The sequence below is a fragment of the Oratosquilla oratoria genome, chromosome 21 (assembly GCF_046742065.1).
Source record: "Oratosquilla oratoria isolate Oo_2021 chromosome 21, ASM4674206v1, whole genome shotgun sequence".
Classification (NCBI taxonomy): Eukaryota; Metazoa; Arthropoda; class Malacostraca; order Stomatopoda; family Squillidae; genus Oratosquilla; species Oratosquilla oratoria.
In genome coordinates this window covers 3,921,402-3,946,763 of record NC_134797.1, presented here as the reverse complement: position 1 = coordinate 3,946,763, position 25,362 = coordinate 3,921,402, and the positions used below count along the sequence as shown (strand labels likewise).

Sequence of the window (25,362 nt, the reverse complement as noted above, 5' to 3'; positions counted from 1 at the left end):
GTAATTGGTGAGGAACAGTGTGGGTTTAGGACAGGCAGAGGTTGCATAGATCAGATTTCTGTGGTAAGACAGATATGTGAGAAAGCTATAGGAAAAGGTAAGGATGTTTTTTGGGCTTTTATGGATTTGGAAAAGGCTTATGACAAGGTACTGTGGGAGGTATTGCAGATATATGGGATAGGAGGAAAGCTTTTACGAGCTGTCAAGAGTTTTTACAAGAGTAGTAGAGCATGTGTCAGGATTAGAAATGGAGAGAGTGAGTGATCTGAGTTATGTCACCTTGGCTGTTCAATTTATACATGGATGGGGTGGTGCAAGAGGTAAATGCAAAGGTGGTGGGTCAGGGATTGGACATGGTTAAAGAAAATGGAGAAAAGTGGGAGGTGAGCCAGCTGTTGTATGTGGACAACACTGTACTTGTAGCAGGATCAGAGGAGGGATTGAGGAAGTTAGTGACAGGGTTTGGGAAAGTGTGTGAAATAAGTAAGTTGAAGATAAATGTGGGTAAAAGTAAGGTGATGAAATGTACAAGGGGTGAAAGTGGCAGCAGACTAAGTATTAAGGGAGAGAGACTGGAGGAGGTGGATAATTTTAGATACTTGGGTGCGAATGTGGCAGGAAAGGGAGGTTTGGAGGTGGAGGTAGAATGTAGATTGAGAGAAGAAATAAATGCCTTAGTGGATTAAAAAATGTAATGAGAAAGAGACATTTGGGAATGGATGCTAAGAGGAGATTGTATGAAGGAGTGATTGTGCCAACAGCACTGTATGGGGCAGACATGGAACGTAAGAGAGGAAGAGAGGAGTTTGAATGTGTTTGAGATGAGGTGTCTGAGAAGTATGATAGGGGTTACTAGGCTGGATAGAGTGAGAAATGAGGTGAGGAGGCGAATGGGGGTGAAAAGGGAATTGTGAGATAGGGTGGATGAAAGAGTGTTGAGATTGTTTGGACACATGGAAAGAATGAGTGAAGAAAAACTAGTAAAAGAGGTGTGGAAGGCAGATGTGGAAGGTGTGAACATGAGGGGTGACCTAGGATGAGATGGATGGATGGGGTAAAAGGGGCTTTGGGGAAGAAGGGAATGTCTGTTGATGAAGGATGGGGAAGGACAGAAGACAGGGGTGATACGAGAATGGTTATATATGGATGATGATGTGATCCATGAGGTGGAATGGGGGGGGGGAGCGATTATGTGTGAGAAAAATTTTATGCAGCCCAAAGGGATTTCTCCCCGTCTTCTTTTCTGCATGAGGGGACGGAGAGGGGTGGGGGTGGGGGTCGCCGATTTAACGAAGCAGCCTTGCTGTGGATGTGCTGTGTCTTGTGACACCCAGGGCAGTGGACAAGATGCAGGGATGACCTGTCATCCAGGAGATGCCATGATAAGAGGGAGGGAAGAGGGTGGATGGGAGTGGAGTGTGATAGGAATGGAATGGGTGAGAAGGGTTTTTATGCCTTTGTTTTTTGGCTACCTCCCTTATAAGGGGGGAAAAAGCCTTTGGTATATGATGTAAGAGCTAAAGGTAACCCAGTGGCCACTGCAGGATATTTTGAAGCTGCAGGTTTCCTACATGAGATATTGAGGCAAGCAAGACTTAAACCAGGTATAACATGCAGAGAGGCTACAGACACCAGGATTAACAAAACTGTAGAAAAAAAAAAAAAAAAAAAAAGGAACTTCAGTACTGTTGGCTGTCACTGTGTAAAACAATGAAGTGAAAATTGCAAGATAAAATGGGTAAGAATTATAAATATCTTTAACATCTCTTAGTTTCCCAAAGCCATGGACAGGGGTTACAATATTTTTCCACAAAGATGATTATGATGAAAGTATACATGTTTTACTCCCACACAACACAGACACAAATCTAATGTTTTTATTTCTTTCTCACTATAAAGTATGTGGTAGGGCACAAGGACCAGTGTTGGCAGTTGTAAGGATACAGATTTCTGGCTTGCAAACTTAAGGTATGTACATGTTTAAAATAAACAATCAGGATTTAAAGTTAAGTTCTAACAAAGGAAAACCATAGCTGGATATTATGAGAGTAAACTAGTATGTACAGCATTGGCAGGTATAATTAAATAGTAACATTCTACTAACCCACAGATGATGACAGGATTCCTGCATGTGGTAATATGACTTTTGGGGAAACAGTACATCCTAACTACCCCTATTTCAAAGGAGGATGCACTCTCCAGACTGCTGCAGCTTCATGAGGATTTTGTCCAACCATACATCACCATGAGTCTGCTCCTGTGCTGCTGAAATACTTCCATCATGGGACACTCCTCCATTACTAATGGCAGATCACCAAAAGCAACAACCCTTACCCAAACTATTTCAGATACTGTTCTTCCTCTTCTTCACAATATCAAGGAAACTTTCCAATTACTGATTTGGATACAATTGGTCTTTCTTTTTTCTTTTCATTCTACACTGCTTTAATTCTACATTAGCAAACTATTCACGAGTCTGCAGTTCATAGAGTCAGTGAAATTAATATGAGAGTAAATAAGGATATCAAAAGCTTGTGAATAACCATTTATTTGAGTTTCACATCAACATAATCAAGTCTGAGTCAAATCTAATTTTCTGTGTAAATAATCAGTCCCATCTCATTTATCATTTGGTTATGGTGGGTAAGGTGTGGCTGGATTGGTGGCCCCACACAATGGGAGATCTGTCACACATGAAATGTGTATATAATAAATATATACAGTACAGTATACATGTGGGAGGAAGGGAGAGGGCAACATGGTGGATGAGTAGACTAGAACACCACCATCTGAAGGCAAGAAGCTTGATGGATGGTAATTCAAGACACAAAGTAACAAGAAACAACTGAAAAAGTTTATGTGCCAGAAGGACATCAAGATACAATTTTTCATACAGATCTGTTAATGTGTGGAACAGCCTAAAAGAAGAAATGGTCCAATCAATTACCATCAATGAGTTTAATGCTACGTTTGATAAATACAGAGAGATGGGACCCCATAAATGTAGCTCTTTTCTTTTTAAATTACAATTAAATATATGCAATTAGGTAGTAATAACAGTAATTGTTGCTTTGGGTTTCACAGACTGGAGACCTGCAGCACCATAGATCTATCTGGAAAGAAACTTTGGACTGTTGTCTGTGTTTTATTACTGTGGGACGGTTTCTATGTCACTAGCTGATAGTAATAGAAGGAGAGAAGTTGCCAGTTGTCTGCTCTCCATATATGAAAAAAAGTGAGAGAAATACAGTTTAAGTCAATAGATCTTGAGCCCAATCCAGAGACCAAGTGTCAGCCTCTCAGGGTTGCATCTCATGATCGAGGTGAAGGAATTGATGGGTTTTGAAATGTTTCTTTCTGTTGTCCATCTTTTAACATCATCACACACGGGTACCCATCATTGGTCTCTCCAATTAGGTACATACATTAATATCCTTCTTGTCCAATACTAAATTAATAAGAGATCAAATAACCAGAACTCTAAGATCAAGTAATCATCTATTTGGATTCTAGAACAAAAGCTCCTCTCAAACTTCTCGAAGTTGCATAACTGGGCCAACCTCTGCCTCATCACTTCCACACAAACTTCTCTATCTCATTTCTGCACCTCCCATTCGGTCTCCCTCTTCCACACTTACCATCTCTTAGCCTCAGTCAGTAATACATGTGCTCAATACTAGTATTCCTTCTGGCTACTTGTCTCACCCATTTCCACTTAGTTTCCTTTACTGCCTCCAAAGTATATTTCACTCTAGTTTTCCCCAACTTGCTCTCTGCACATTCCTCAGCTTAGCCTCCTTTGCTTTTGCCAATTTTCAAGATTTACATCTATAGATCATATCTGGTATTATTCATTGACTGTAGACCTTACATTTCAGACCCACAGGTAGGGTGCCCATCATGACATTCCTATTTTCACAATGAATTTTCTACCTTACTATAATAAATCATTTAATTTTTTCCTCTTAATATTCCTATATTCATAATTTTTTACTCAACTATAAAGCATTTCTTAATCTTTATCATCTTTAGTTACCCTGTACTAAGGTTTTGAGTGCACAGTTATATGCAGTAAATACTTTAGCAGCATCCCTATAGACCAGTCACGTAGTATTCTTTTCTATTTGGAATTCTACACTCAATGAAAAATGCTGAGCCATTTCTGAACAAGTTTTTGAATGGATGGGGGATGGGTGTAGGTGGGTGCAGGTTCTGACTTGGCCATCCCCTTACAGGGGGAAAAGGCCTTCTGGTTTATGTATGTATACACTATCCCTTGTTTCTACTGTTATTAAGTCCCTCCTTTATCACTCCTAAGTCTCCACTTCTTTCCTCATGCTCCTGTGGTACAGGATAAGAATACTGCCACCTTGTTCCCATGCATGTTATAAAAGGGTGACTAAATAGGGCCCAGTGAGGGGACTGAGGATTTCCATTTCTGTATTTTTCTCCTATAAGGAGTCAAAGCATGTTTTGACTCTGAAGCCCTCTTTGCAAAGGGGAAAAGACCATTGGTATATGCATGATCTTCAGTCAATCTTAATACTTGATGATGATGATATGGTTTAACATCAAAAACTCCCCCATATTGGGAGGCTAGGACAGTGCCCCTTTACAAAGGATTACAAAGGCGGAGCATGCCAACAGGAGACCTTTTGGTCCATATCTAGGTCGGATGCAAAAAAAAAAATCATAATAATAATAAAATAAAAAATATATATATATAATAATGTAAATAACAAATAAAATACATAAATAAATGCATAGGTATAGTTAAATAATAAACAAACAGGTAAATAGTAAATAATAATAAACTGACATATAATAATAATAAATGAAAATCAGACAAATGATAACAAAACAAAAACAAATAATATAAAATAAATTATAATCATTACAGCATCTTGCTTAGGTGTTTATCTAAATGATTCTTAAAGCTTCAAACTGAACTACATTGCACTACCTGTGCAGGAAGCTTATTCCATTCATTAACTACACGGTTGGCAAAGTTGTTTCTACCTACTTCCAAACTGAATCTATTTCCGGACAGTTTGAGACCATTGTTTCTTGTCTGATTCTCATTCAATGTGAAAATTTTGTCACTTTTGATGTTGTCAATTCCCTTTAAAATCTTAAAGACCTGTATCAAGTCACCTCTGAGTCTATGCTTTATTAGAGAAAACAGATTAATATGTTTTAGTTAAGATTCATATGTTTTAGCTTGGAATTTAATGAGCCATGCCCTTGGTTCAACTTCACAGGTGGTGGGGTTCGAATCGCCATCCCTTCGACCATCGCCGCAAGTAACGACGCCCTAACCTGCTCAGCCAACGAGCTTCCACATACTCTTAATACTTGCCCTAAATAAAAACACTACTCAACTTCATGATCTTCATTGTTGATTATAATTGCTTTACTTTACACTTAAGAGTTAAACATTGCTTTGGTATTACTCTTATTCACCTTCAGATCTACTCTTAGACTGCTGAGATCAATATGTCTTTTAAGTCTTCTGCTGCATAAAATGAGAACAATATCATCTGCAACTCTCAACTAAAATCATTCATCTATGTTTACACATTTCATAGGTAAAAACAGGGATCAATGACAGGCACCTGCTTGCAGTGATCTTGCAAGATGAACAGTAAAACAGCCTATTTCCATAACCTGCCTAACTTTCTCACCTCTACTTGAAGGTACAGCCCTGAGAGGTTGATAATTAGTCACTGGCCTGAGCCAAAAATATTTCTGTATCAACTTCAACTACATTTCTTACACCTTTTGATACATGGGGAGCAACCAGTGACTGTTACAATGTTTTCATTGCTTTCAACAGGTGTCATGGAAACAGTTCCCGACCCATACAACACATACTACAGTCCCACAGTACTGAATCCTCCTCCACCACTACCAACATTTATGATAACGTATAGAAAAGATATTCTCCTCTGTTCCTGTGGTGGGGTGGATAAGAATGCTGTCACTGGGTTTCTATGTCATAAAATCTATTATCTATATAACAAGGGCCTCTTCCCTCTTATAAGGGAAACAGCCAGCCAAGGCATGCACACACTCCCACCCATTCCACCTCCATCCGTCCCTTATTGTTTTCTTCTCATCTTAGCTCCTCCTGGATGAAGAGTCATCCCTGTCTCCTGCCCACTGTCAGGTCAGAAGCAATACAGCAGGACAGTGTCATCAAAGGAGACCAAAAAAGGGGTCAGAGTTAGGGAACTGAAAATCTCTCTGTATTTCTTTCCATCAAGAATTGAAACATCCTTTGAATAGACCACTCACTTTACAAATGAGGAAAGCCATTGGTATATACAAACATACATATATACACAGAGAAAGTATTAATTCTCTATTCTTATGCCAACTTTAATACTGTTTTATCCTTATTTATTTCTTTACAGAAAACATATATGCTATTGTGTTCATGAACATTTCCCAACTATTCACTGGTATTTATCTTCATCATATGAGCTACTTCATGGTAATGACTAGATAATAAAAAACAAAATTCAGTTGTACTAGTATTAGCCTCAACAGTGTTGGTAAACAGGAATTATACACTATATATATATATATATATATATATATATATTATATATATATATATATATATATATATACAAACATACATATACCAATGGCTTTTTCCCCCTTACAAGAGAGGTAGCCAAAAAAACAAAAGCATAAATTCCACTCCTACTCATTCCATTCCCACATAGTCCACTCCCATTCACCCCTCTCCCTCCCTCTTATCTTGACTCCTCCTGGATGACTGGTCATCCCTGCATCTTGCCTATTGTCCTGATGCAGAAGCAATGTAGCATGACACAGCACATCCACAGCAAGGCTGTTTCATTTAATTGGTGACCCCCCTCTCCATCCCCTCCTGCAGAAAAAGAGATGGGAAGAAATCCCTTCGGCTGCATGAAAATACCATTCACACACACTCTCTTACCTCCCCATCCCCCACCCACTCCATTCCATGCATCACAGCATCATCCATACACATCCTCCACTCACCCTTATCTTCTGTCTTCTCCCTTCCTTCCTTAACAGACATTCCCCTCTTTCCCAATGCCCCTTTTACACCATCCATCTCATCCTTGGTTGCTACTTCTACCTCTGCCTTCAACTCCTCTTTTATCAATCTTTCTTCACTCATTCTTTCCATGTGTCCAAACCATTCCAATATTCTTTCATCAACTCTATCTTCCAACTCCCTTTCCACCCCAGCTCTCCTCCTTACCTCGTTTCTCACTCTATCCAGCCTACTAACCCTACCACAGTTCTCAGGCATTGCAACTAGAACACATTTAAACTCCTCTCTTATGTTCCATATTTCTGCCACATACAGTGCTGTTAGCACAATCACTCCTTTATACAATCTCCTCTTAGCATCCATTCCCAAATGTCTCTTTTTCATTATGCTTTTTAATTTCCCAAGGCATTTACTTGCTTCTCACAATCTACATTCTACCTCCACCTCCATCCCTCCTTTTCCTGCCACATTTGCATCCAATTATCTAAAGCTATTCACTTCCTGCTGTCTCTTTCCCTTAATACTAACTTCCAATTTGCTGCCACATTCTCCCTTTGTACATCTCATCACTTTTTTCCCACATTTATCTTCAACTTTCTTCTTTCACACACCTTCCCAAACTGTCACTAACTTAATCTCTCCTCTGATTCTGCCACAAGTAGTATCGTCAGCAAACAACTGGCTTAACTCCTATTTTTCTCTGTTTTCTTTCACCATCTCTAATCCTCAGCCCATTACCCTTGTGTTTACCTCTCATACAATCCCATCCATGAATAAATTCAACAGCCAAGGCAACATAATGCACCCCTGGAAAAGTCCCATCTTTACCTCAAACCACTTACTCTCTCCATTTCTAATTCAAACAGAGGCACTACTGCACTCATAAAAACTCTTGACAGATCTTAACACCTTTCCTCATATCCCATATGTCTGCAATACCTCCCAAAGTGTCTTCTTGTCTACCGTCATAAGCCTTTTCCAAATCCATAAAAGCCCCACAAAAACACCCTTACCTTTTGCTAGCTTTCTCACACATCTGCCTTATCACAAAAACCTGATCCACGCAACCTCTACCTGTCCTAAACCCACACTGTTTCTCCACTATTACTCCCTCTGTTCCTCTTCTAATCCTCTCAATCAAAACCTTCCCATGAGCCTTCCCAACTAAGTCACTGCCGCTTCGTCACATCTGAGCAGAATTCGAGTTCTCGGCTCAACCATGTTTAAATTTCTAATATTTGTCTCCTTTGAGCTCCTTGCTAGTCTCGACTGCGATGGCATGAAATTAAAAGTGAATTGTGGTTGAAAAGATGTTGATCTGTTCACTGAGAACCATTCAGTGTATGTATATGTTTGTATATATATATATATATATATATATATACACACAGTATATATGTGTAGTGAAAGGGAGCAGATTTTCTTTGATACAAGTAGTATTAAAAGCAACAGCATTCTGGTAGTTATATAACTTCTTTGTACTTTCTATTTTTTTTAGAAAAAAAAAATATATATATATACATATATATATATATATATTCTTCATTCTGGAGGGTGAGAATAAATGAGTTCTCCATAATTATCCACATATTTTGACATTTTATCTATTAACAGATATCATCAAGAACAATTGCAACAAAATCTAAAAAATTGTACAAAAAATTCATAGAGTCAATGCTACAATATAATAAAAGCAAATGTATTGAATAATAATTGCATCTAGTGGTCAATGAAATATAGGCAGATGTTACCTTTTATACTAGATTTAAGTATCTATCCCTGTTCCTAAAGGAGAATTTTTTTCTCTGAATATTGGCCAACCTCCTAAAGGTTTTAGGAAACACGGTTGTGGACAGAGGAATTGCGAGATAATGTTGTATGCAGGTCTTGTCTCAAACAAAAACAACTAAATAAGGCTATGCTGAATACCACAATGGACTGTATATTTATGGTCAGAGCCTATTCTCTTATATAATGTCCTTGAAGTATTTGCAGCTGTCAAGGATCATCACTACATTCTGTGATATTGTTTAATTGCCCCTTCTTACTGGTGCGTCTGACATCTCCTGAGAGTGCATCTAGTATAGCTTACATTAGTATCATTATGAAGTGCACACTTCTCCAAAGTGCACAGGTGTTTATACACTACATTAGCTTTGGATTTCTTAGCTTTCTCAGCTTGTTTATGCTCTTCATGCTTAAGAAGCAGGTCTTGGGATTTTTGTAATAACTACCCAGATTTAATATTCCTCAGTGATGGGATGGCAATTTCTTCTAATTACATTTTTCACTACTTTCTCATCTGTCTTGTCAGCATCAGTGAAAGTTCTAAGGTAAAAGGCATTCATTCAATAGCCAGTGGAATTATGAGGGCAAGGGAATCTTAATCTACTCAACATTTTCTTACGAGGTCAAAGCCCAAGATTATATCCATTATTGGTGAGCAATTTGACATTCACACCTTCATTGCTCTCCTAATAGCTCTAATTAATCCTTTTTTATAGTTCTCAGAGCATTTGTCACAATTTTGGACAGGGAACTATACCTACAAAAGTGTAGAGACATCCTACGAGACCATTCTAAATCTAAAAGAAATCCTTGCAACCCCAATGAGAACATGAAAAAGAAGTTGAATAACAGAATTTCAAGGGTAAATGAGGAGGCTGGGAATGCTATTTTCAGATCACAATGAGTACTTGGATCTAGCATAAAAGGAAATGCCATCAGCCTTTAGTTCACAGACTACAAGATTCAAGTATCAGTCTGCTTGTAATATATTGTAATTTTGGCTCTATTGAAGCTATTTTTGAAGCTGTATTATTCCATTTGTTCCTGATGTTGTCTGTATACAAAACATCATATGTGATAGACCCAAACTTGCTTCATTCACTTTCTTTATACTGGAGACCCAGCACTTCACACAGTAGCTCAACAACACTGTCACCTGGTGTCTATTCATTGAACCACACATAACATACATAAGAACATAAGAATGAAGGAGACTGCAAGAGACCATAAGGCCTACACTAGGCAGCTCCATATCCATCACCACCTGTCATCCCCATCCATAAAGTTGTCTAATAATTTCTTAAAACAACTGATAGTTTCAGCGCTTACTACATGGTTACTAAGTTTATTCCATTCGTCGACGACCCTATTAGTAAACCAATTCTTGCCTAAATTTGTCCAGTTTATAACCATTCCTGCGAGTCCTGTCCTGTTGTTTTAATATGATGACCTTGTTTGCATCACCCTTGTTAAAGCCTTTGATCCACTTGAACACTTCTATTTGATCACACCACACTCTGCGTCTTTTCAGAGAGTGTAAGTTAAGGTGCCTAAGCCTCTCTTCGTAAGGCAAATTTCTGAGTTCATGTATCAAATCAAATATGGCTGCCCTCAGCCAAATGATAACAATGAACAGTCCGACAATATGGATAATTACAGAGAACTTCTTTATTCTCACCCTCCTGAAGGAAGGATTATTATTAGAAAACTAGAAAATAGAAAGATAATAAATAACTATCAGAATGCTGCTGCATTCAATGCTACTTATATCTAACTACATGCCAAGGGCTTTTTCCCACTTTACAGGAGAGATAGCCAAGTCAAAAGGCACTTATCCACTCCCATCCACCATCCTTTCTTCCCTCTCATCTTAGCTCTTCATGGATGACATGTTATCCCTGTATACTATCCACTGCCCTAGGTCAGAAACAATGTAGCACAATACAACACATCCACAGCAATGCCACTTCATTTAATCAGCAACCCCTGCTCTCCATCCCCCTCATACAGAAAAAGAGAAGACGGGGAGAAATCCCTTCAGGCTGAATCAAAATATCTTTCACACATAACATCTCCTCCTACCATCCCCATTCCCCATCCCCTCTCTTCCTTGCACCACAATATCATCTATACACAGCTATTCCCCACTTTCCCCTATCTCCTGCCTCCTCCTTTCCTTGCTCAACAGACATTCCCCTTTTGTTCAATGCCCCTTTCACCCAATCCATCCATCTCATCCTCAGTGATCCCTCAAGTTTACTTCATCCACCTCTACCTTCCACACCTCTTTTACTCATCTTTCTTCATTCTTTCCATGTGTCCAAACCATCCCAATATTCTTCATCAGCCCTATCTGCCATCTCCTTTTCCACACATGCATATATGTACATACATGCATACATAAAAACACTTAATACTTGTTACTTCAAGTTTTATTGCCTGGATACCCACAGCCCCCGAAGTAACCAGCTCCGGCCATCCTATGTAGCTTTTTGGGAAGAAACATTGGACCATTTCATATGCTGTATTAATGTGGGTCTGTTTCTACATCACCAATTATCAGATATGTGAAAAAGTGGAGAAAATAGTCAAAGCCAATGGGAAGATCTTTGGTCTGGTCCAGGCACTGGGTGATAGTCCCTCAAGATTGCACATCCTAATGGAAGTGAGGGTGTTGATGGGTTCTGAAGGAGGGGCACCAAGGAGATGATTCTCTTTGATGTCAGTCTTACATAACCATCATAAGCAGGTACCAATCACTGATCCCAGTTACTTGACCTGCTATGTCATTTCTGTTTTGCAATTTGTGTACATAGTCTTCTATGAATGTGTTGTTGAGTACTGAAGGTAAGCTCTGGTATATTTTGAATATGTTATATGGGTAGATTTCTTGTCCCTTGCTGTGGGCTGTTTGCATGATGTGGTGTGATGGAAATGTGAAGTCAAGGGCTCTTGTTTAGATCTGTTCCAATCATGTTGTTTTCTGAAAGGATTTTGGTTTTCAATCTTAGAAGGTGCATGGGTGATGTTTTGGTATAGCCCATGTGCTGATGGTTTCTAGTCAATGAAGTTTGAGGTACCAGTTATCATTATTGCACCTTCGATTGTACAAGACATAAACTTTTAGGCACTTTTGTCATAACTGGAAACATAATCAACCTCTTTACACATCTTTTCTTATACTTATTTTGTCTACTTCTACACTACAGTATTGACAATGTATAACTGGCAGCAGATTAATTAGCATCAAATTATCAAAATTAAAGGAGGAAGTATGATGTACAAAAATAATCATAACTGATCATGTGATCTGCATGGAATGTGCTGAAAACACTAAGAGCCTTACACATGTGAACAAAAACAATACAAATAGTTCTCTTTATTGAGAATTTAAAATTCAGAAATATCAGTGTTTGGGATGAAAATTCTTTTCATATAAGCACCAGAATATTGGAAAGTGCTTCTATCCAGAATCTTCTAGAGTTGGAGACTTCTTATTCTGAATATAGGATATTTTCTAATTTTTAAGTCCCTATAGAGAAAACTATCTGTACTAGTCTAGATTTCCTACAATTGTGAATTTTTTTTTCTAGTCCACTAGTTGGTTTCTCAAATTTTATCACTTTTCCCTAATAATTATTCTATTGACCTTATTCTTGCTAATACTATAAATTTCAATCAGGTGTAATCCTTGACAAGTGAGTTGACTCTAATGAACTCCTTCAACCTAAAAAAATTATTTACTACCTTCATTTCACTTTGTATGGTCAGATGCCAGCCTATTTCCTTTACTTGATGGACAGCCTCCAGACAACACAATTAGAATGAGTCCAACAGAAAAAAATTAAATGCAATCAAATGAGGAGTTGTACTAATTATACTAATACAATATTGCTACATCAAAATTCACTTTACAGTGCTGAAACATTTAAATTTATTTGCATTTATTTATGTCATAACATTTCAAATGTTCTAAGTCAAACACTTATTGCTTATACCCTTGTGTAATAGCTACAGAAGTAATTCAGTCTGCATTTGTTGTAAATACATTGCCTCTAACCTGAGTTATAACATTTCTGGAACATTCTTTAATATTTCTTTACAACACCTGTGAAGGACATACCCAGCCACCAAATGCTTTTTCCAACTCTACTGCAACAGCCAATGTTAGGTGGTCCTGGTGGTGGTTTGCCACAACCTGCAAATAGTAAATAATAATGGAATATAAAAATATCAATAACATACATACATATACCAATGGCTTTTTCCACTTTACAAGAGAGGTAGCCAAAGTCAAAGGCATAAATCCACTTCCACCCATTTCATTCCCACATACTTCTCTCATTCACCACCCCTCCCTCCCTCTTATTTTGGCTCTTCCTGGATGACAGGTCATCACCTGCATCTTGCCCACTAACTGCCCTGGGTCAGAAGCAATATAGCAAAACACAGCACATCCACAGAAAGGTCACTTCATTAATCGGCAACCTCCCTCTCCATCCCCTCATGTAGAAAAAGCGAAGATAGGGAGAAATCCCTTCGAGCTGCATCAAAATATCATTCACACACACTCCCTCATCCCCCCTCCACTCCCTTCCATGCATCACAGCATCATCCATACATCATTCTCCACTCACCCTATCTTCTCCCTTCCTCAATAGACATTCCCCTCTTTCCCAATGCCCCTTTCACCCCATTCATCTCATCCTTGGTTGCCCCCTCATGTTCACTCCCTCCACCTCTGCCTTCCACACTTCCCTATATTCCACTCCCATTCACCCCCCTCCCTCCCTCTATCTTGGCTCCTCCTGGAGGATGGGTCTTCTCTACATCTCGCCCACTGACCTGGGTCAGAAGTAGTGTAGTGAGACAATGCACATCCACAGCAAGGCCGCTTCATTTAACTGGTGACCCCCCCCTCCTCCATCCCCTCATGCAGAAAAAGAAAAGATGGGGAGAAATCCCTTTCAGCTACATCACAGCCTTATCCATACACAACCATTCTCCATTCACCCCTATCTTCTGTCTTCTCTCTTCCTTCCTTAACAGACATTAAAAAAATAATATTAATAGCAAATAAATAAGTAAATAAATTAAAAAAGCATTTCATCTCCAATAATAGCATTAATCCTTGGGGAAAATAATGACAGCAGCCTACAAACAATATCTTCGTTCCTCCTTTCCACCCTCCCTCACTCCCTGTTCCTACTTCCTAATACTATCTCAGCCTGTCCCCTTCTCCCTGTCTCTATACCTCCTTTCTCAACCCCACTATCCTCCTTCCCCCATCCCTCCCTTCCTTCCACCCACTGGCCCCTCTCCATCCCGTTCCTACACACCATTCTCCTTCCCTCCTTCCCAGTTCCTCCCTTTACCACTCTCCTCATTTACCTGGCCCCCTGACCCACATTCTCCTGTTTTCTTCTTCCCAGCCCCATGTCCCCTTTTCCCTGGCCCCTCCATCCCCCTCTCCCCATTCCCCTGTCTTCCCACCTCCCCATCGCAAGGAGAAATGGAGACTGAGACAGGGAGATAAGGAGAGAGGAACAGGAAATGGGAGACAGGAGACAGGAAAAGCAGGGCAGAAGGTGAGGGAGAGGGATATTTCATTGAAAAAGAAAATAATTAAATAAAGATAAGATACAAATAAATTAAAAGAGAAGAAAAATGGGCATGAGGAGGATAAACTAAAATGGGAAGTACAGTGGCTGAGCACAATGGGGCATCACCCTCCAGATGTGATGAGCTAGATGGATGTTTATTAAAGTCTCACAAGAAAGTCAATGAGGAATGAGTAATGGCAGTAAGGTCATACAATCTTAAATCCCCTCAGCTGTGACAAACTCTCAGAAGAAAGATTCAAACCCCCATATAAAGGACATAATAATGCCAAATACCACAAGGCCCTGTAGCAATACCAAGATATTCAACCACCAATCACAATTTTTTCTGTATGCATCCTTTTTACTTTATTCATAAGCCTTCCATTTACCTGAATTCCAAGAGGAACTCCATCGCTCCCCAATCCCATGGGACACTGTGTGACAGGCAGTCCCAAAACATTGAAAATTGCTGTGTATGCAAAGTTGAAGGTGCGGAATAATGGCTGACTGTGGTATGGGGCCGGGGTTGGATGTGAAGGGTAGAGCAACACTCCATCTTCTCCTAAAAGTTCCTGTCAATAAAATTATTCTTAAATGATAACTCTTCACAAGCAGAATTAGACTTAAATTTAATGACCACACCTGTGAACACTTTCAAGTGCACTGTGTTTACATTTAAAAAGTTCAAAACCATATCTAAGAAATCAGTATCTAGTCAAACCAGATCATGTTCAAAACTATTCCAATCCTCCTTTTGGGCACCATTACATACTCCATTAGAGCCATTTGACTAACCTTCTACCAACTGCCAAGTACTTAATGCTGGTTCCAAGTCTACAGATATGAAATAACAAAATAATAATAGTATTATCATGATCTTAACCTTGTACTCGTACCTTAAGTTCACTCTTGAGATCACTACACATTGTGAGCAGCTTAGGATATTCCTCTGTAGTTTTGCTATAGGTGAAGAACTTTTCAAATATCCCAAGCAGTAATGCAGGCATGGTATGTTTAGACAGACGTAGGGACCACTTCATCACTTCCCACCAAACATTGATACAACCCTAATCAAAGAAATAAAGAACAATGTAGAAAACTATTTTAAACATACATATAACAAAAGGCCCTTTATCTCTTACAAGGGAGGGTGGTCAAATCAAAGCATGCACCCACCATACACCCATCCAATGTCCCTTGTATTTTAGCTCCTCATAGATGAAGGGTCATCTCTGTCCCCTGCCATACTATTCAGGTCAGAGACAATAAAGTATCACCAAAGCAGACCCCCAACAGCCATTCTTCTTGCATCCATTACCTCCTTCACCCTGCCCATACAGTTCATTCTAAGTGTTCTCCTCAAGTTCCCTCCATACTTGTTTTCAACATTTGTTTTGATAGCCTCTCTTCACCCTGTCTGCCAGTTCTCTTTCTATTACTGCTGCTTTCCACCACACCTCCACATTTCTCATTCTGTCAATCCCCATAATTCTGCACCATACTCCCTAAATATTTCATCTCCAATACATTTAAGCTTTTCTTTCACAAGTAGCAGCACTGCCAACTGAAGGAAGACATAAAATCCAATGAAATATACTCAAAACCCTCCCACTCACAAAAACACCAACCTACCCCCACCTCCACAAAACGGTGTGGCCTGAGGGATTGGTACATTGTCTCCAGATCAGGCCCAGAAAATCACTCTATCTTTTCCATACTTCTTCCTAACTGTAACCCAAAAGAAAGGTGGATTACATGAGGGGGAGGGGGGCTTAGGCGGACAATTTGAAGTTTTGGTTGGACTTTGTTGATTTATTGGCAGGTACTTGGTATATTTACAGCTTCGGGGAATGTCTCCCCTACCTGGATTAGGGGAGAGAGTCTCCCCAGTCTTCTCTCCTAGGTCCCTGACCTAGATTGCCGGTGTCTATGGTGAGCACAGTCGAAGTTTATAAATGGGAAAATGCTTAGGTAAGCATGTTTGGTGTAGTTGCATCCTAGGGAATGTGTTTATGATAAAATATACATTACATGGGTGTTAGCTGCATAGTAATGGGTTCAGTATTATTATTTGTGGTTGTGGATAGGAGGAAAGCTTTTAGGAACTGTCAAGAGTTTTTATGAGAGTAGTAGAGCTTGTGTCAGGATTAGAAATGGAGAGAGTGAGTGGTTTGAGGTAAAGGTGGGACCTCATCAGGGATGTGTTATGTCACCCTGGCTGTTCAATTTATACATGGATGGGGTGGTGCGAGAAGTAAATGCAAGGGTGGTGGGTTAGGGATTGGAGATGGTTAAAGAAAATGGAGAAAAGTGGGAGATAAGCCAGTTGTTGTTTGTGGATGACACTGCGCTTGTAGCAGGATTAGAGGAGGGATGGAGGAAGTTAGTGACTGAGTTTGGGAAAGTGTGTGAAAGAAGGTAGTTGAATATAAATGTGGGTAAAAGTAAGGTGATGAGATGTACAAGGGGTGAAAGTGGCAGCAGACTGGAAGAGGGTATTAAGGGAGACTGGAGGAAGTGGATAGTTTTAGATACTTGGGTGTAAATGTGGCAGGAAAGGAAGGAGTAGAGGTGGAGGTAGAATGTAGATTGAGAGAAGTGAGTAAATGACTTGGTGGATTAAAAAGTATAATGAGATATAGACATTTGGGAATGGATGCTAAGAGGAGATTGTATTTACCTAGTTTACCTAGTTGTATTATACGGGAAGGGAGCTATGCCCGTGGTGATCTTTGTATCTTTCAGCATCAAGTTTTTTCTTAAAATCTTGAATACTGTTTGCACACACTGTTTCCTTATCTAATTTATTCCAGGTATCCACCACTCTATCTGGGAAACTAATTTTTTTTAGATCTCTTCTATAGTTATTCTTTTTGAGCTTCTTTTCGTGTCGTCTTGTTTTTCCAGTGTCCCATTTTAATAAATCATTCCTATCTAGGATTTCCATTCCTTTCATGTTCCTATAGTCAGTAGATCTCCTCTTTCTCTTCTTTGTTCCAGAGTTGATAGTTCCAATTTGGACAATCTTTGTTCATATGTTAATTTGGAGAGAGTTGGTGCCAACTTTGTCATTGCTGTTTGTATTGTTTCTAATCTTTTTTTATTCTTTTTACTACTGGGTGTCCAGTGTTACTACATACTCCAGTTTTGGTCTTACTAGTGTAACTAATATTCATTTAATAATTTCCTCATCTAAGTAGTCAAATGCCACTTTCATTGACCTTAATAGGTTGAAGGTTTCTCCGACTATTTTATTGATATGTTTGTCCAGTGTCATGTCTTTGCTAATTATTACTCCAAGGTTTCTTTCCAAGTTTACTTTTTTTGACTTCTTCACCAATCTTATAATGTCTTGATATTCTATTTTTACTTTTTCCAAACTCCATTATACTACACTTTTTGATAATGAAGTTCACTTCCCACTTTTGAGTCCATTTCCAGATTTTGTCTAGGTCTAACTGCAATGATTCACAATCCTCCTCTGTTCTTACTTAGTATTTTTGTGTCACCTGTGAAGAAATTCACATAACACTCCACTCCTTCATCCAGTAATGATTCACAATCCTACGTTCTTTCTTCCCATCTTCTCCTTTTCTGCATGAGGGGACAGAAAGGGGGGAATCACTGATTTAATGAAACAGCCTTGCTGTGGATGTGCTGTATCTTGCGACACTGCTTCTGACCCAGGGCAGTGGACAAGATGCAGGGATGACCCATCATCCAGGAGGTGCCAAGAGGAAGGGAAGAGGATGGAGGGGAGTGGAGTGTGATAGAGATGGAATGGGTGGGAGTGATTTTTATGCCTTTGTTTTTTGACTACCTCCCTTATAAGGGGGAAAAAAAGCCTTTGATATATGTATGTTATTTTTGTAAATTATGCTGATGTTCGTATCATCACTTCTGTACATTGTTTATGGTGTGGTGTTCTGTAGCCAACATGCAAAGCAGCCCCTTAAAAGACTCATGACTGCCGAGTACCATGCCTCTGGACCAGGTCAAGACTATGGTCACCCCTTAGCATGGCACTCATATTTATTTATCTTATATTTTTATATATGTATGCTTTCACTCCAACAATTTCATTTCTCTTATAAAGAGAAAAAAAAAAAATGTAAGTTTGTGTATGGGTTTTAAATATGGAATAACGATTGGTTGTCTTTGAATGGGAAGTTTTGTTTTATTTTATCTTGAGGATATGTCTTTCTAGAAATTTGTGTGAGATTTTTTTGTATGTTGGTTGGGTTTGTCAGAGTTATATCGTTTCAGAGTTGAGTTGGTAAGGTGAGAATATTTTGTACGTTGAGGTTAGACATAATGTATTGGAGATGGTTAGATTATGTTGACAACTGATGGAGTTAGTATAGTGCTGAGTTTGATATAATTGTGTATTATTCCTAGACATCATGATCTGAAGTAATGTAGAGATGATTTTTATATAGATAGAATGGGTTTTGGTAAGTGATCATTAATACCTTGTAACCTATCGAAACCCACATCTTGCAGTTCTTGGGTGGAATAATTATTGAAGGTGTATGGTTTTATGTGTTGGTTTTGTTCATTGCGTTTTCCTTGGTTTGCTTTATTTTATTATGTATTGGTGTTGGGTGACTGCTTGTAAGTCTTCTTTGGGGTGGGAGGGTTAGGAGCAGGGTGGGGTGAATATGCTGAGTTCTGCATTTTGTTGGGTGTGTTTGTTTGAATTAGTTTAAGTTACTGTAATATTGAGTTGTTGATATTGTAGCTTGTATTGTCTTTGATATTATCTTGAATGAGTTTGAAAAATATCTTGTAATGGGAGATGTGCATGTACTATGGTACTATGTGTAGATCTACTTCTATGTTTGTATTTACCTTCCCCTTATGGGAAGGGGAGCCATACTCGTGGTGTCCCATCTTTGTACCTCTCCATATCTAGTTTGCTCTTCAATTCTTGTATCATTTTTGCACACACTGTTCTTTTGTCTAACATGTTCCATACATCCACCACTCTGTGGGGAAAACTTCTTTTTCAAGTCTCTTCTATAATCGTCCTTTATGAGCTTCCTTCCATGTCCTCTTGTGATTCCCTTCTCCCAATTTAGTAAGTCTTCTCTATCAAGGACTTCCATGCCTTTCATAATTCTATAGATGGTCAACAAGTCACCTCTTTTTCTTCTTTGTTCCAGAATCGGTAACTCCAATTTTAACAATCTTTCTTCATATGAGAGGTTTGACAGTTCTGGGGTCATCTTTGTAGCAGCTCTCTAGATTCTCTCAATCTTCTTTATATTCTTTTTGTACTGGGTGACCATAGTGTCACTGCATACTCCAATTTAGGCCTTATCAATGTGACTAGTATTTTCTTTACCATTTCTTGTTGGCTGATATGTATAGTTATTTTGGTAGAGATATGTGGATTTGAAGATTTGGTTGTGCATTCACATATACATGTACTTACTGCTCTTTGTTTTATTAACCCCTTCCATACGGTGCCGCATACATAGGCGTCATGAGGAGCAAGTGGATACGCGAAGCTGCCATATCGGCGTCTTGATTATATTTATTGTAGTTGCCCCTCCGTAATGACATACTCTCTAAACTGTCTGTAATCACATTTTCTATGGTTATCAAAATTCACGGGTGAAAGAGAGAACGATCGATATAAGCGGTGACTATATTTTATGATGCGAGTATTATTACGACACATCATATGCTGGCATCGGCTGCTGCCCGCGAGATTTAAGGCCCGTACTGAAGAGGTTAAGTTGGTTCTGTTGAGTGTTTTTGACTTGAAAAATTGGCAGTGAATTACTTTACGTCTTGATATGTAGAGTCTGTTTAATAATTGTTTTTCCTATATGTGTATGCACTTGTTGTTTGATTTATGTGTTTAAATGTTTGTATATAGTTGTATATTTAAATCTTGTTGGTATATCTCTATTAGTTAATATGTATTTACCTAGTTGTATTATATGAGCCAGGGTGACATAACGCATCCTTGACGAAGTCCCACCTTTACCTCGAACCACTCACTCTCTCCATTTCTAATCCTGACACAAGCTCTACTACTCTCATAAGAACTCTTGACAACTCCCAGAAGCTTTCCTCCTATCCCATATATCCACAAAACCTCTCACAGTGCCTTTCTGTCTACCCTGTCGTAAGCCTTTTCCAGGACCATAAAGGCCCAAAAAACATCCTTCCCCTTTCCTATAGCTTTCTCACATATCTGTTTTACCACAAAAATCTGATCTACACAACCTCTACCCATCCTAAATCCACACTGTTCCTCACCAATTACTCCCTCTGTTCCTCTCCTAATCCTCTCAATCAAAATCCTCCCATAAGCCTTCCCAACTACACTTAACAAGCTAATCCCTGTGAAACTACTACATTCACACTTGTCCCCTTTTCCCTTGTAAAGTGGAACTATACAGGCACTCCTCCAGTCCTCTGGCACTCTACCTTCTCTCCAGCAAACATTAAATAACTTCACCAGCCAGTCCACAATCACTGTACCTCCTTTTTTTAGACATTCTGCATGGCATCCATCCAGACCAGGTGCCTTACTTGCTTTCATCATCTTAACAACTGCCTTCACTTCATCCTTCCTTATTTCTCCTCCATGTTCCTCACTCATCACGGTCATTTTCTTAGCATTTCCCACTGCAGCTATCTTTCCCTCCCTATCCTCCTTCACATTTAGCAGCTCCCTAAAATATTCTGCCCATCTTTCCCTTACTGCCTTCTCTTCTATTATCATCTCTCCATCTGCACCTTTTACCTTTTCTTCTCTACTTGATTCGCCTCCTTTTCCTCTCTTAATTTCTTTCCAAAACATCTTTTTATTACTTTCAAAATTTTCTGTCATACTCTTACCCCATTTCACATCTGCTCTCCTCTTTGCCTCCTTTACCTTTTGCTTTACTTCAACTTATACATGGATGGGGTGGTGCGAGAGGTAAATGCAAGGGTAGTGGGTCAGGGATTGGAGATGGTAAAAGAAAATGGAGAAAAGTGGGAGGTGAGCCAGCTGTTGTTTGCGGACGACACTGCGCTTGTGGCAGGATCGGAGGAGGGATTCAAGAAGGTGACAGAGTTTGGGAGAGTGTGTGATAGAAGAAAGTTGAAGATAAATGTGGGTAAAAGTATGGTGATGAGATGTACAAGGGGTGAAAGTGGCAGTAGTCTGGAAGTGAGCATTAACCTCTTCACTCCGGGGCACATCACACGTCTGGCAGCATTAGCTGCCCGACGTGCGATGTTGCGTCATAATAATCGCATTATAAAAAATAAAGTCAGTGCTCAATCGTTCGTTCTATTTCACCCGTGTATTTTGATAACCATAGAAAATATGATGAAGCCAGTTTAGAGAGAATGGAGGTTATGTAGGTACGACTACAATAAATATAATCAAGATGCCGACGTCGGCATCATCAAGTACAGACGCTCCTCAACTTACGTTTTAGTAACGTTCCGAACGGCCGAACGTAAGTTGAAAATGAATGTAAGTTGTTACCGTACTACAGTGACCACGAAAAGTTTGGGCGCAAAATTATGGGCTCCCCAACTTTCAGCTAAACTCAAAACATGCGAAAAATACAACTTTCCGCCCAAACTTTTCGTTATATTTCAATGCTAGTGTTTGTACCCGTATTTAGCCGAGACAATACGCACTACTTAGCAACTCTGTTTAGGCGCACTCGATGTCACGTGGAGTCAGTTTCTAAACATCTCTCACGGGGAGTAGTCTTTTTTTTGCGGTGGTCTCTGTTTTTGTGCCTTGATATCTCCGTAATGGGAAGTGGTAAAGAGCTGGGAAGAGACACAGTTGTTACAATCATAACCCTCTATAAGGAGGGTTATAAGTGTAAAGATATTGCTACTCGTGTGGGAATTGGAGTGCGTCAAGTGCAAAAGTAGACCAAGAAATTTCGAGACGGAGGAAGTAACATCATTCCTACTCCAAAGCATCGCTCTGGTCGGCCAAGGAAGATATCAAATCGTACTTCTACGGTTATTAGGAGGCAGTTGCATAAAGATCCAACGCTCACAGCTCGAAAACTGAAAGAAAATAACACTGCACTGCTGCATGATGTGTCTGTAAGATGTATTTCTGATCATTTAGCCAAAGATTTACAATACCATAGTTGCTGTGCTAAAGTTCTTCCCCTCAAAAGTGCAAAAGACATACGTGATCGCATAGCATTTTGCAAGAAATATAAGGACTGGTCCTTAGAAGACTGGGAACGAGTATTGTGGAGTGATGAGTCAACGTTTGTGGTGTCGTCGGGCTGCAGGTCGAAGCGTGTGAGGCGCCCCAGGGGGTCTGACCCTAATGACCCTCGCTATACAGCTAAAGTGGTGAAACATGCTGCAAGTGTTATGGTGTGGGGATGCTTTGCATTTGGTGGAGTTGGCAATTTAGTGTTTCTTGCACAAAATGAGAGTGTAAATCAGCACACTTATTTCGAGTTATTGTGTGATAACCTGCCTGAAAGTTTTGAAAAGTGCAATGCTAGTTGGTTTATGCAGGACGGAGCTCCTGCTCACACAGCTCGGTCTGTTACCCAATGGTTAGAAGACTGTGGTGTTGATTACTTCAAAAAATGGCCTGGAAATTCTCCAGACCTAAATCCCATTGAGCACGTATGGCATATAATTAAAAAACAGCTAAGCTAAAAACAGAAATACAGGATATTTGGGATAATATCATTCCTCAACACGTACAAAATATGGCAAGATGCATCCCGGCACGTTTGGAGAAGGTCATAAAGCTTAACCCCTTCCATACGGTGCCGCACACGTAGGCGTCATGGACTTAGATCTCGGTGGCAGCAGCCAATGCCAGCCGTACGACGTGTCGTAATAATACTCGCACCATAAAATATAGTCACCGCTTATATCGATCGTTCTCTCTTCACCCGTGAATTTTGATAACCATAGAAAATGCGATTACAAAAGAATTAGAAAGAATGTCATTATGGAGGGGCGACTACAATAAATATAATCAAGACGCCGATATGGCAGCCTCGCGAATACACTCGCTCCCCATGACGCCTACATGTGCGGCACCGTATGGAAGGGGTTAAAGGAAAATCGCTTGGTAAATAAGGTATGTAATAAGCCATTTATAGGTCTTTAAATGATTATTTAAATGTCACAAGTGTTTACATTTGTTATGCGCCCAAACTTTTCGCGGCCACTGTATACATCCGTAAATTCTATTACCGTATCTTACAAAACACCCCTAAATCATTAATTATACACATAACATTGTAAAATAATAACATTAATTTCAAATAAATTAAATTCAAGCAACATAAATTGAGATGGTGGAGGAGGAGGGGAGGAGGAGGAGGAGGAGGAGGCAAGGCACTTTCAGTCTGTCGTTTGTGCAATGTAAACAATGGACGCAGCACCATGCGTAAGTATCGTTTGAACTACGGAGAGCGCGCTAAACTAAAAAATTCACACACAAAAAAAATAAATAATTTTTTTTTTTTACAGTCAGTTCAAATGTGAAATCGAAAAAATGTAAAACGAATGAACGTAAGTAGAGGAGCATCTGTACCCACTTGCTCCTTATGCCGCCTATGTAGGCGTCACCATATGGAAGTGGTTAAGGGAGAGCAATTGGAGGAAGTGGATAGTTTTAGATACTTGGGTGCAAATGTGGCAGGAAAAGGTGGAGTGAAGGTGGAGGTAGAATGTAGATTAAGAGAAGCGAGTAAATGCTTTGGTGGATTAAAAAGTGTAATGAGGAATAGACATTTGGGAATGGATGCTAAGAGGAGACTATATGAAGGAGTGATTGTGCCAACAGCACTGTATGGGGCAGAAACATGGAACATAAGAGGGGAAAAGAGGAGTTTGAGATGAGGTGTCTGAGAAGTATGATGGGGGTTACTAGGCTGGATAGAGTGAGAAATGAGGAGGTGAGGAGGTATGGAAGGCAGATGTGGAGGGAGTGAACATGAGGGGGCGTCCTAGGATGAGATGGTTGGATGGGGTGAAGGGGGCTTTGAGGAAGAGGGGAATGTCTGTTGAGGAAGGACGGGAGAGGACAGAAGACGGGTGAATGGAGAATGGCTGTATATAGATGATATTGTGATGCATGAGGTGGAATGGGCGGGGGGATGGGGGGTGAGGTAGTATGTATGAGCAAATTTTGACGCAGCCCGATAGGATTTCTCCCCATCTTCTCCTTTATGCATGGGGGGACAGAGAGGGGGGGTCGCCGATTTAATGAAGCGGCCTTGCTGCGGATGTGATGTGTCTTGCAACACTGCTTCTGACCCAGGGCAGTGGACAAGGTGCAGGGATGACCCATCATCCAGGAGGTGCTAAGATGAGAGGGAGGGTGGAGGGGTGTGGAGTGTATTCAGGGATGGAATGGGTGGGAATGATTTTATGCCTTTTCCTTTTTGGCTACCTCCCTTGTAAGGGGGAAAAAGCCTTGGTATATGTATGTACCGTATATTTCCACGTATAAGACGACCCTAAAATCCAACAATTCACCCCTTAAAATTGGGGGTCGTCTTATACTACCATTATAAAAATCAGACCTTGAATTCTACGTGAGATGACTTGGTAGGCTAGCCTGCCGATAACCACAGATACACAGGAAATGATTCACATTATGATAAGAACTGGTAATAAAGGTAATTCAACCATATTTACCTTGTATATTATTGGCATATCTTTATAGTAAATTGCAATTGTTAATAAATTCGAGGAATAATTCTATATTAATGAAATTACGGTACTTTTAACGGTCTCACTAAAGGTCGACCAAAGTCGACCAACGCCGACCAAGCCCAAACAATGACAGCTTTTGCTCAAATGCATATTTTCATATAGAAATTAGCATTTGGTTGCATTATTTGACCAATTTTCTTTAAAATGTGTGATTTTCATGTAATTTGATCAAAGAAA

General features: G+C 39.7%; 1 protein-coding gene across 13 annotated transcripts in view; it reads right to left on the bottom strand.

Moving 5' to 3' along the window:
• Positions 1 to 8,562: 8,562 nt before the first annotated feature.
• LOC143036683 (fatty-acid amide hydrolase 2) overlaps positions 8,563 to 25,362 on the bottom strand; it is a 128,716-nt gene continuing 111,916 nt past the window's right edge. For 12 of the 13 annotated variants that reach the window (XM_076204258.1, XM_076204261.1, XM_076204267.1 and 9 more), the window contains 3 exons: positions 15,342 to 15,512; positions 14,835 to 15,017; positions 8,563 to 13,040 (listed from right to left, as the gene is read on the bottom strand). In XM_076204258.1, coding sequence (XP_076060373.1) covers positions 12,942 to 13,040; positions 14,835 to 15,017; positions 15,342 to 15,512 — 453 coding nt within the window. In that variant the 3' untranslated portion in view covers positions 8,563 to 12,941. The remainder of the gene's footprint in view (positions 13,041 to 14,834; positions 15,018 to 15,341; positions 15,513 to 25,362) is intronic. The other variant, XR_012967392.1, reaches the window with a different exon arrangement.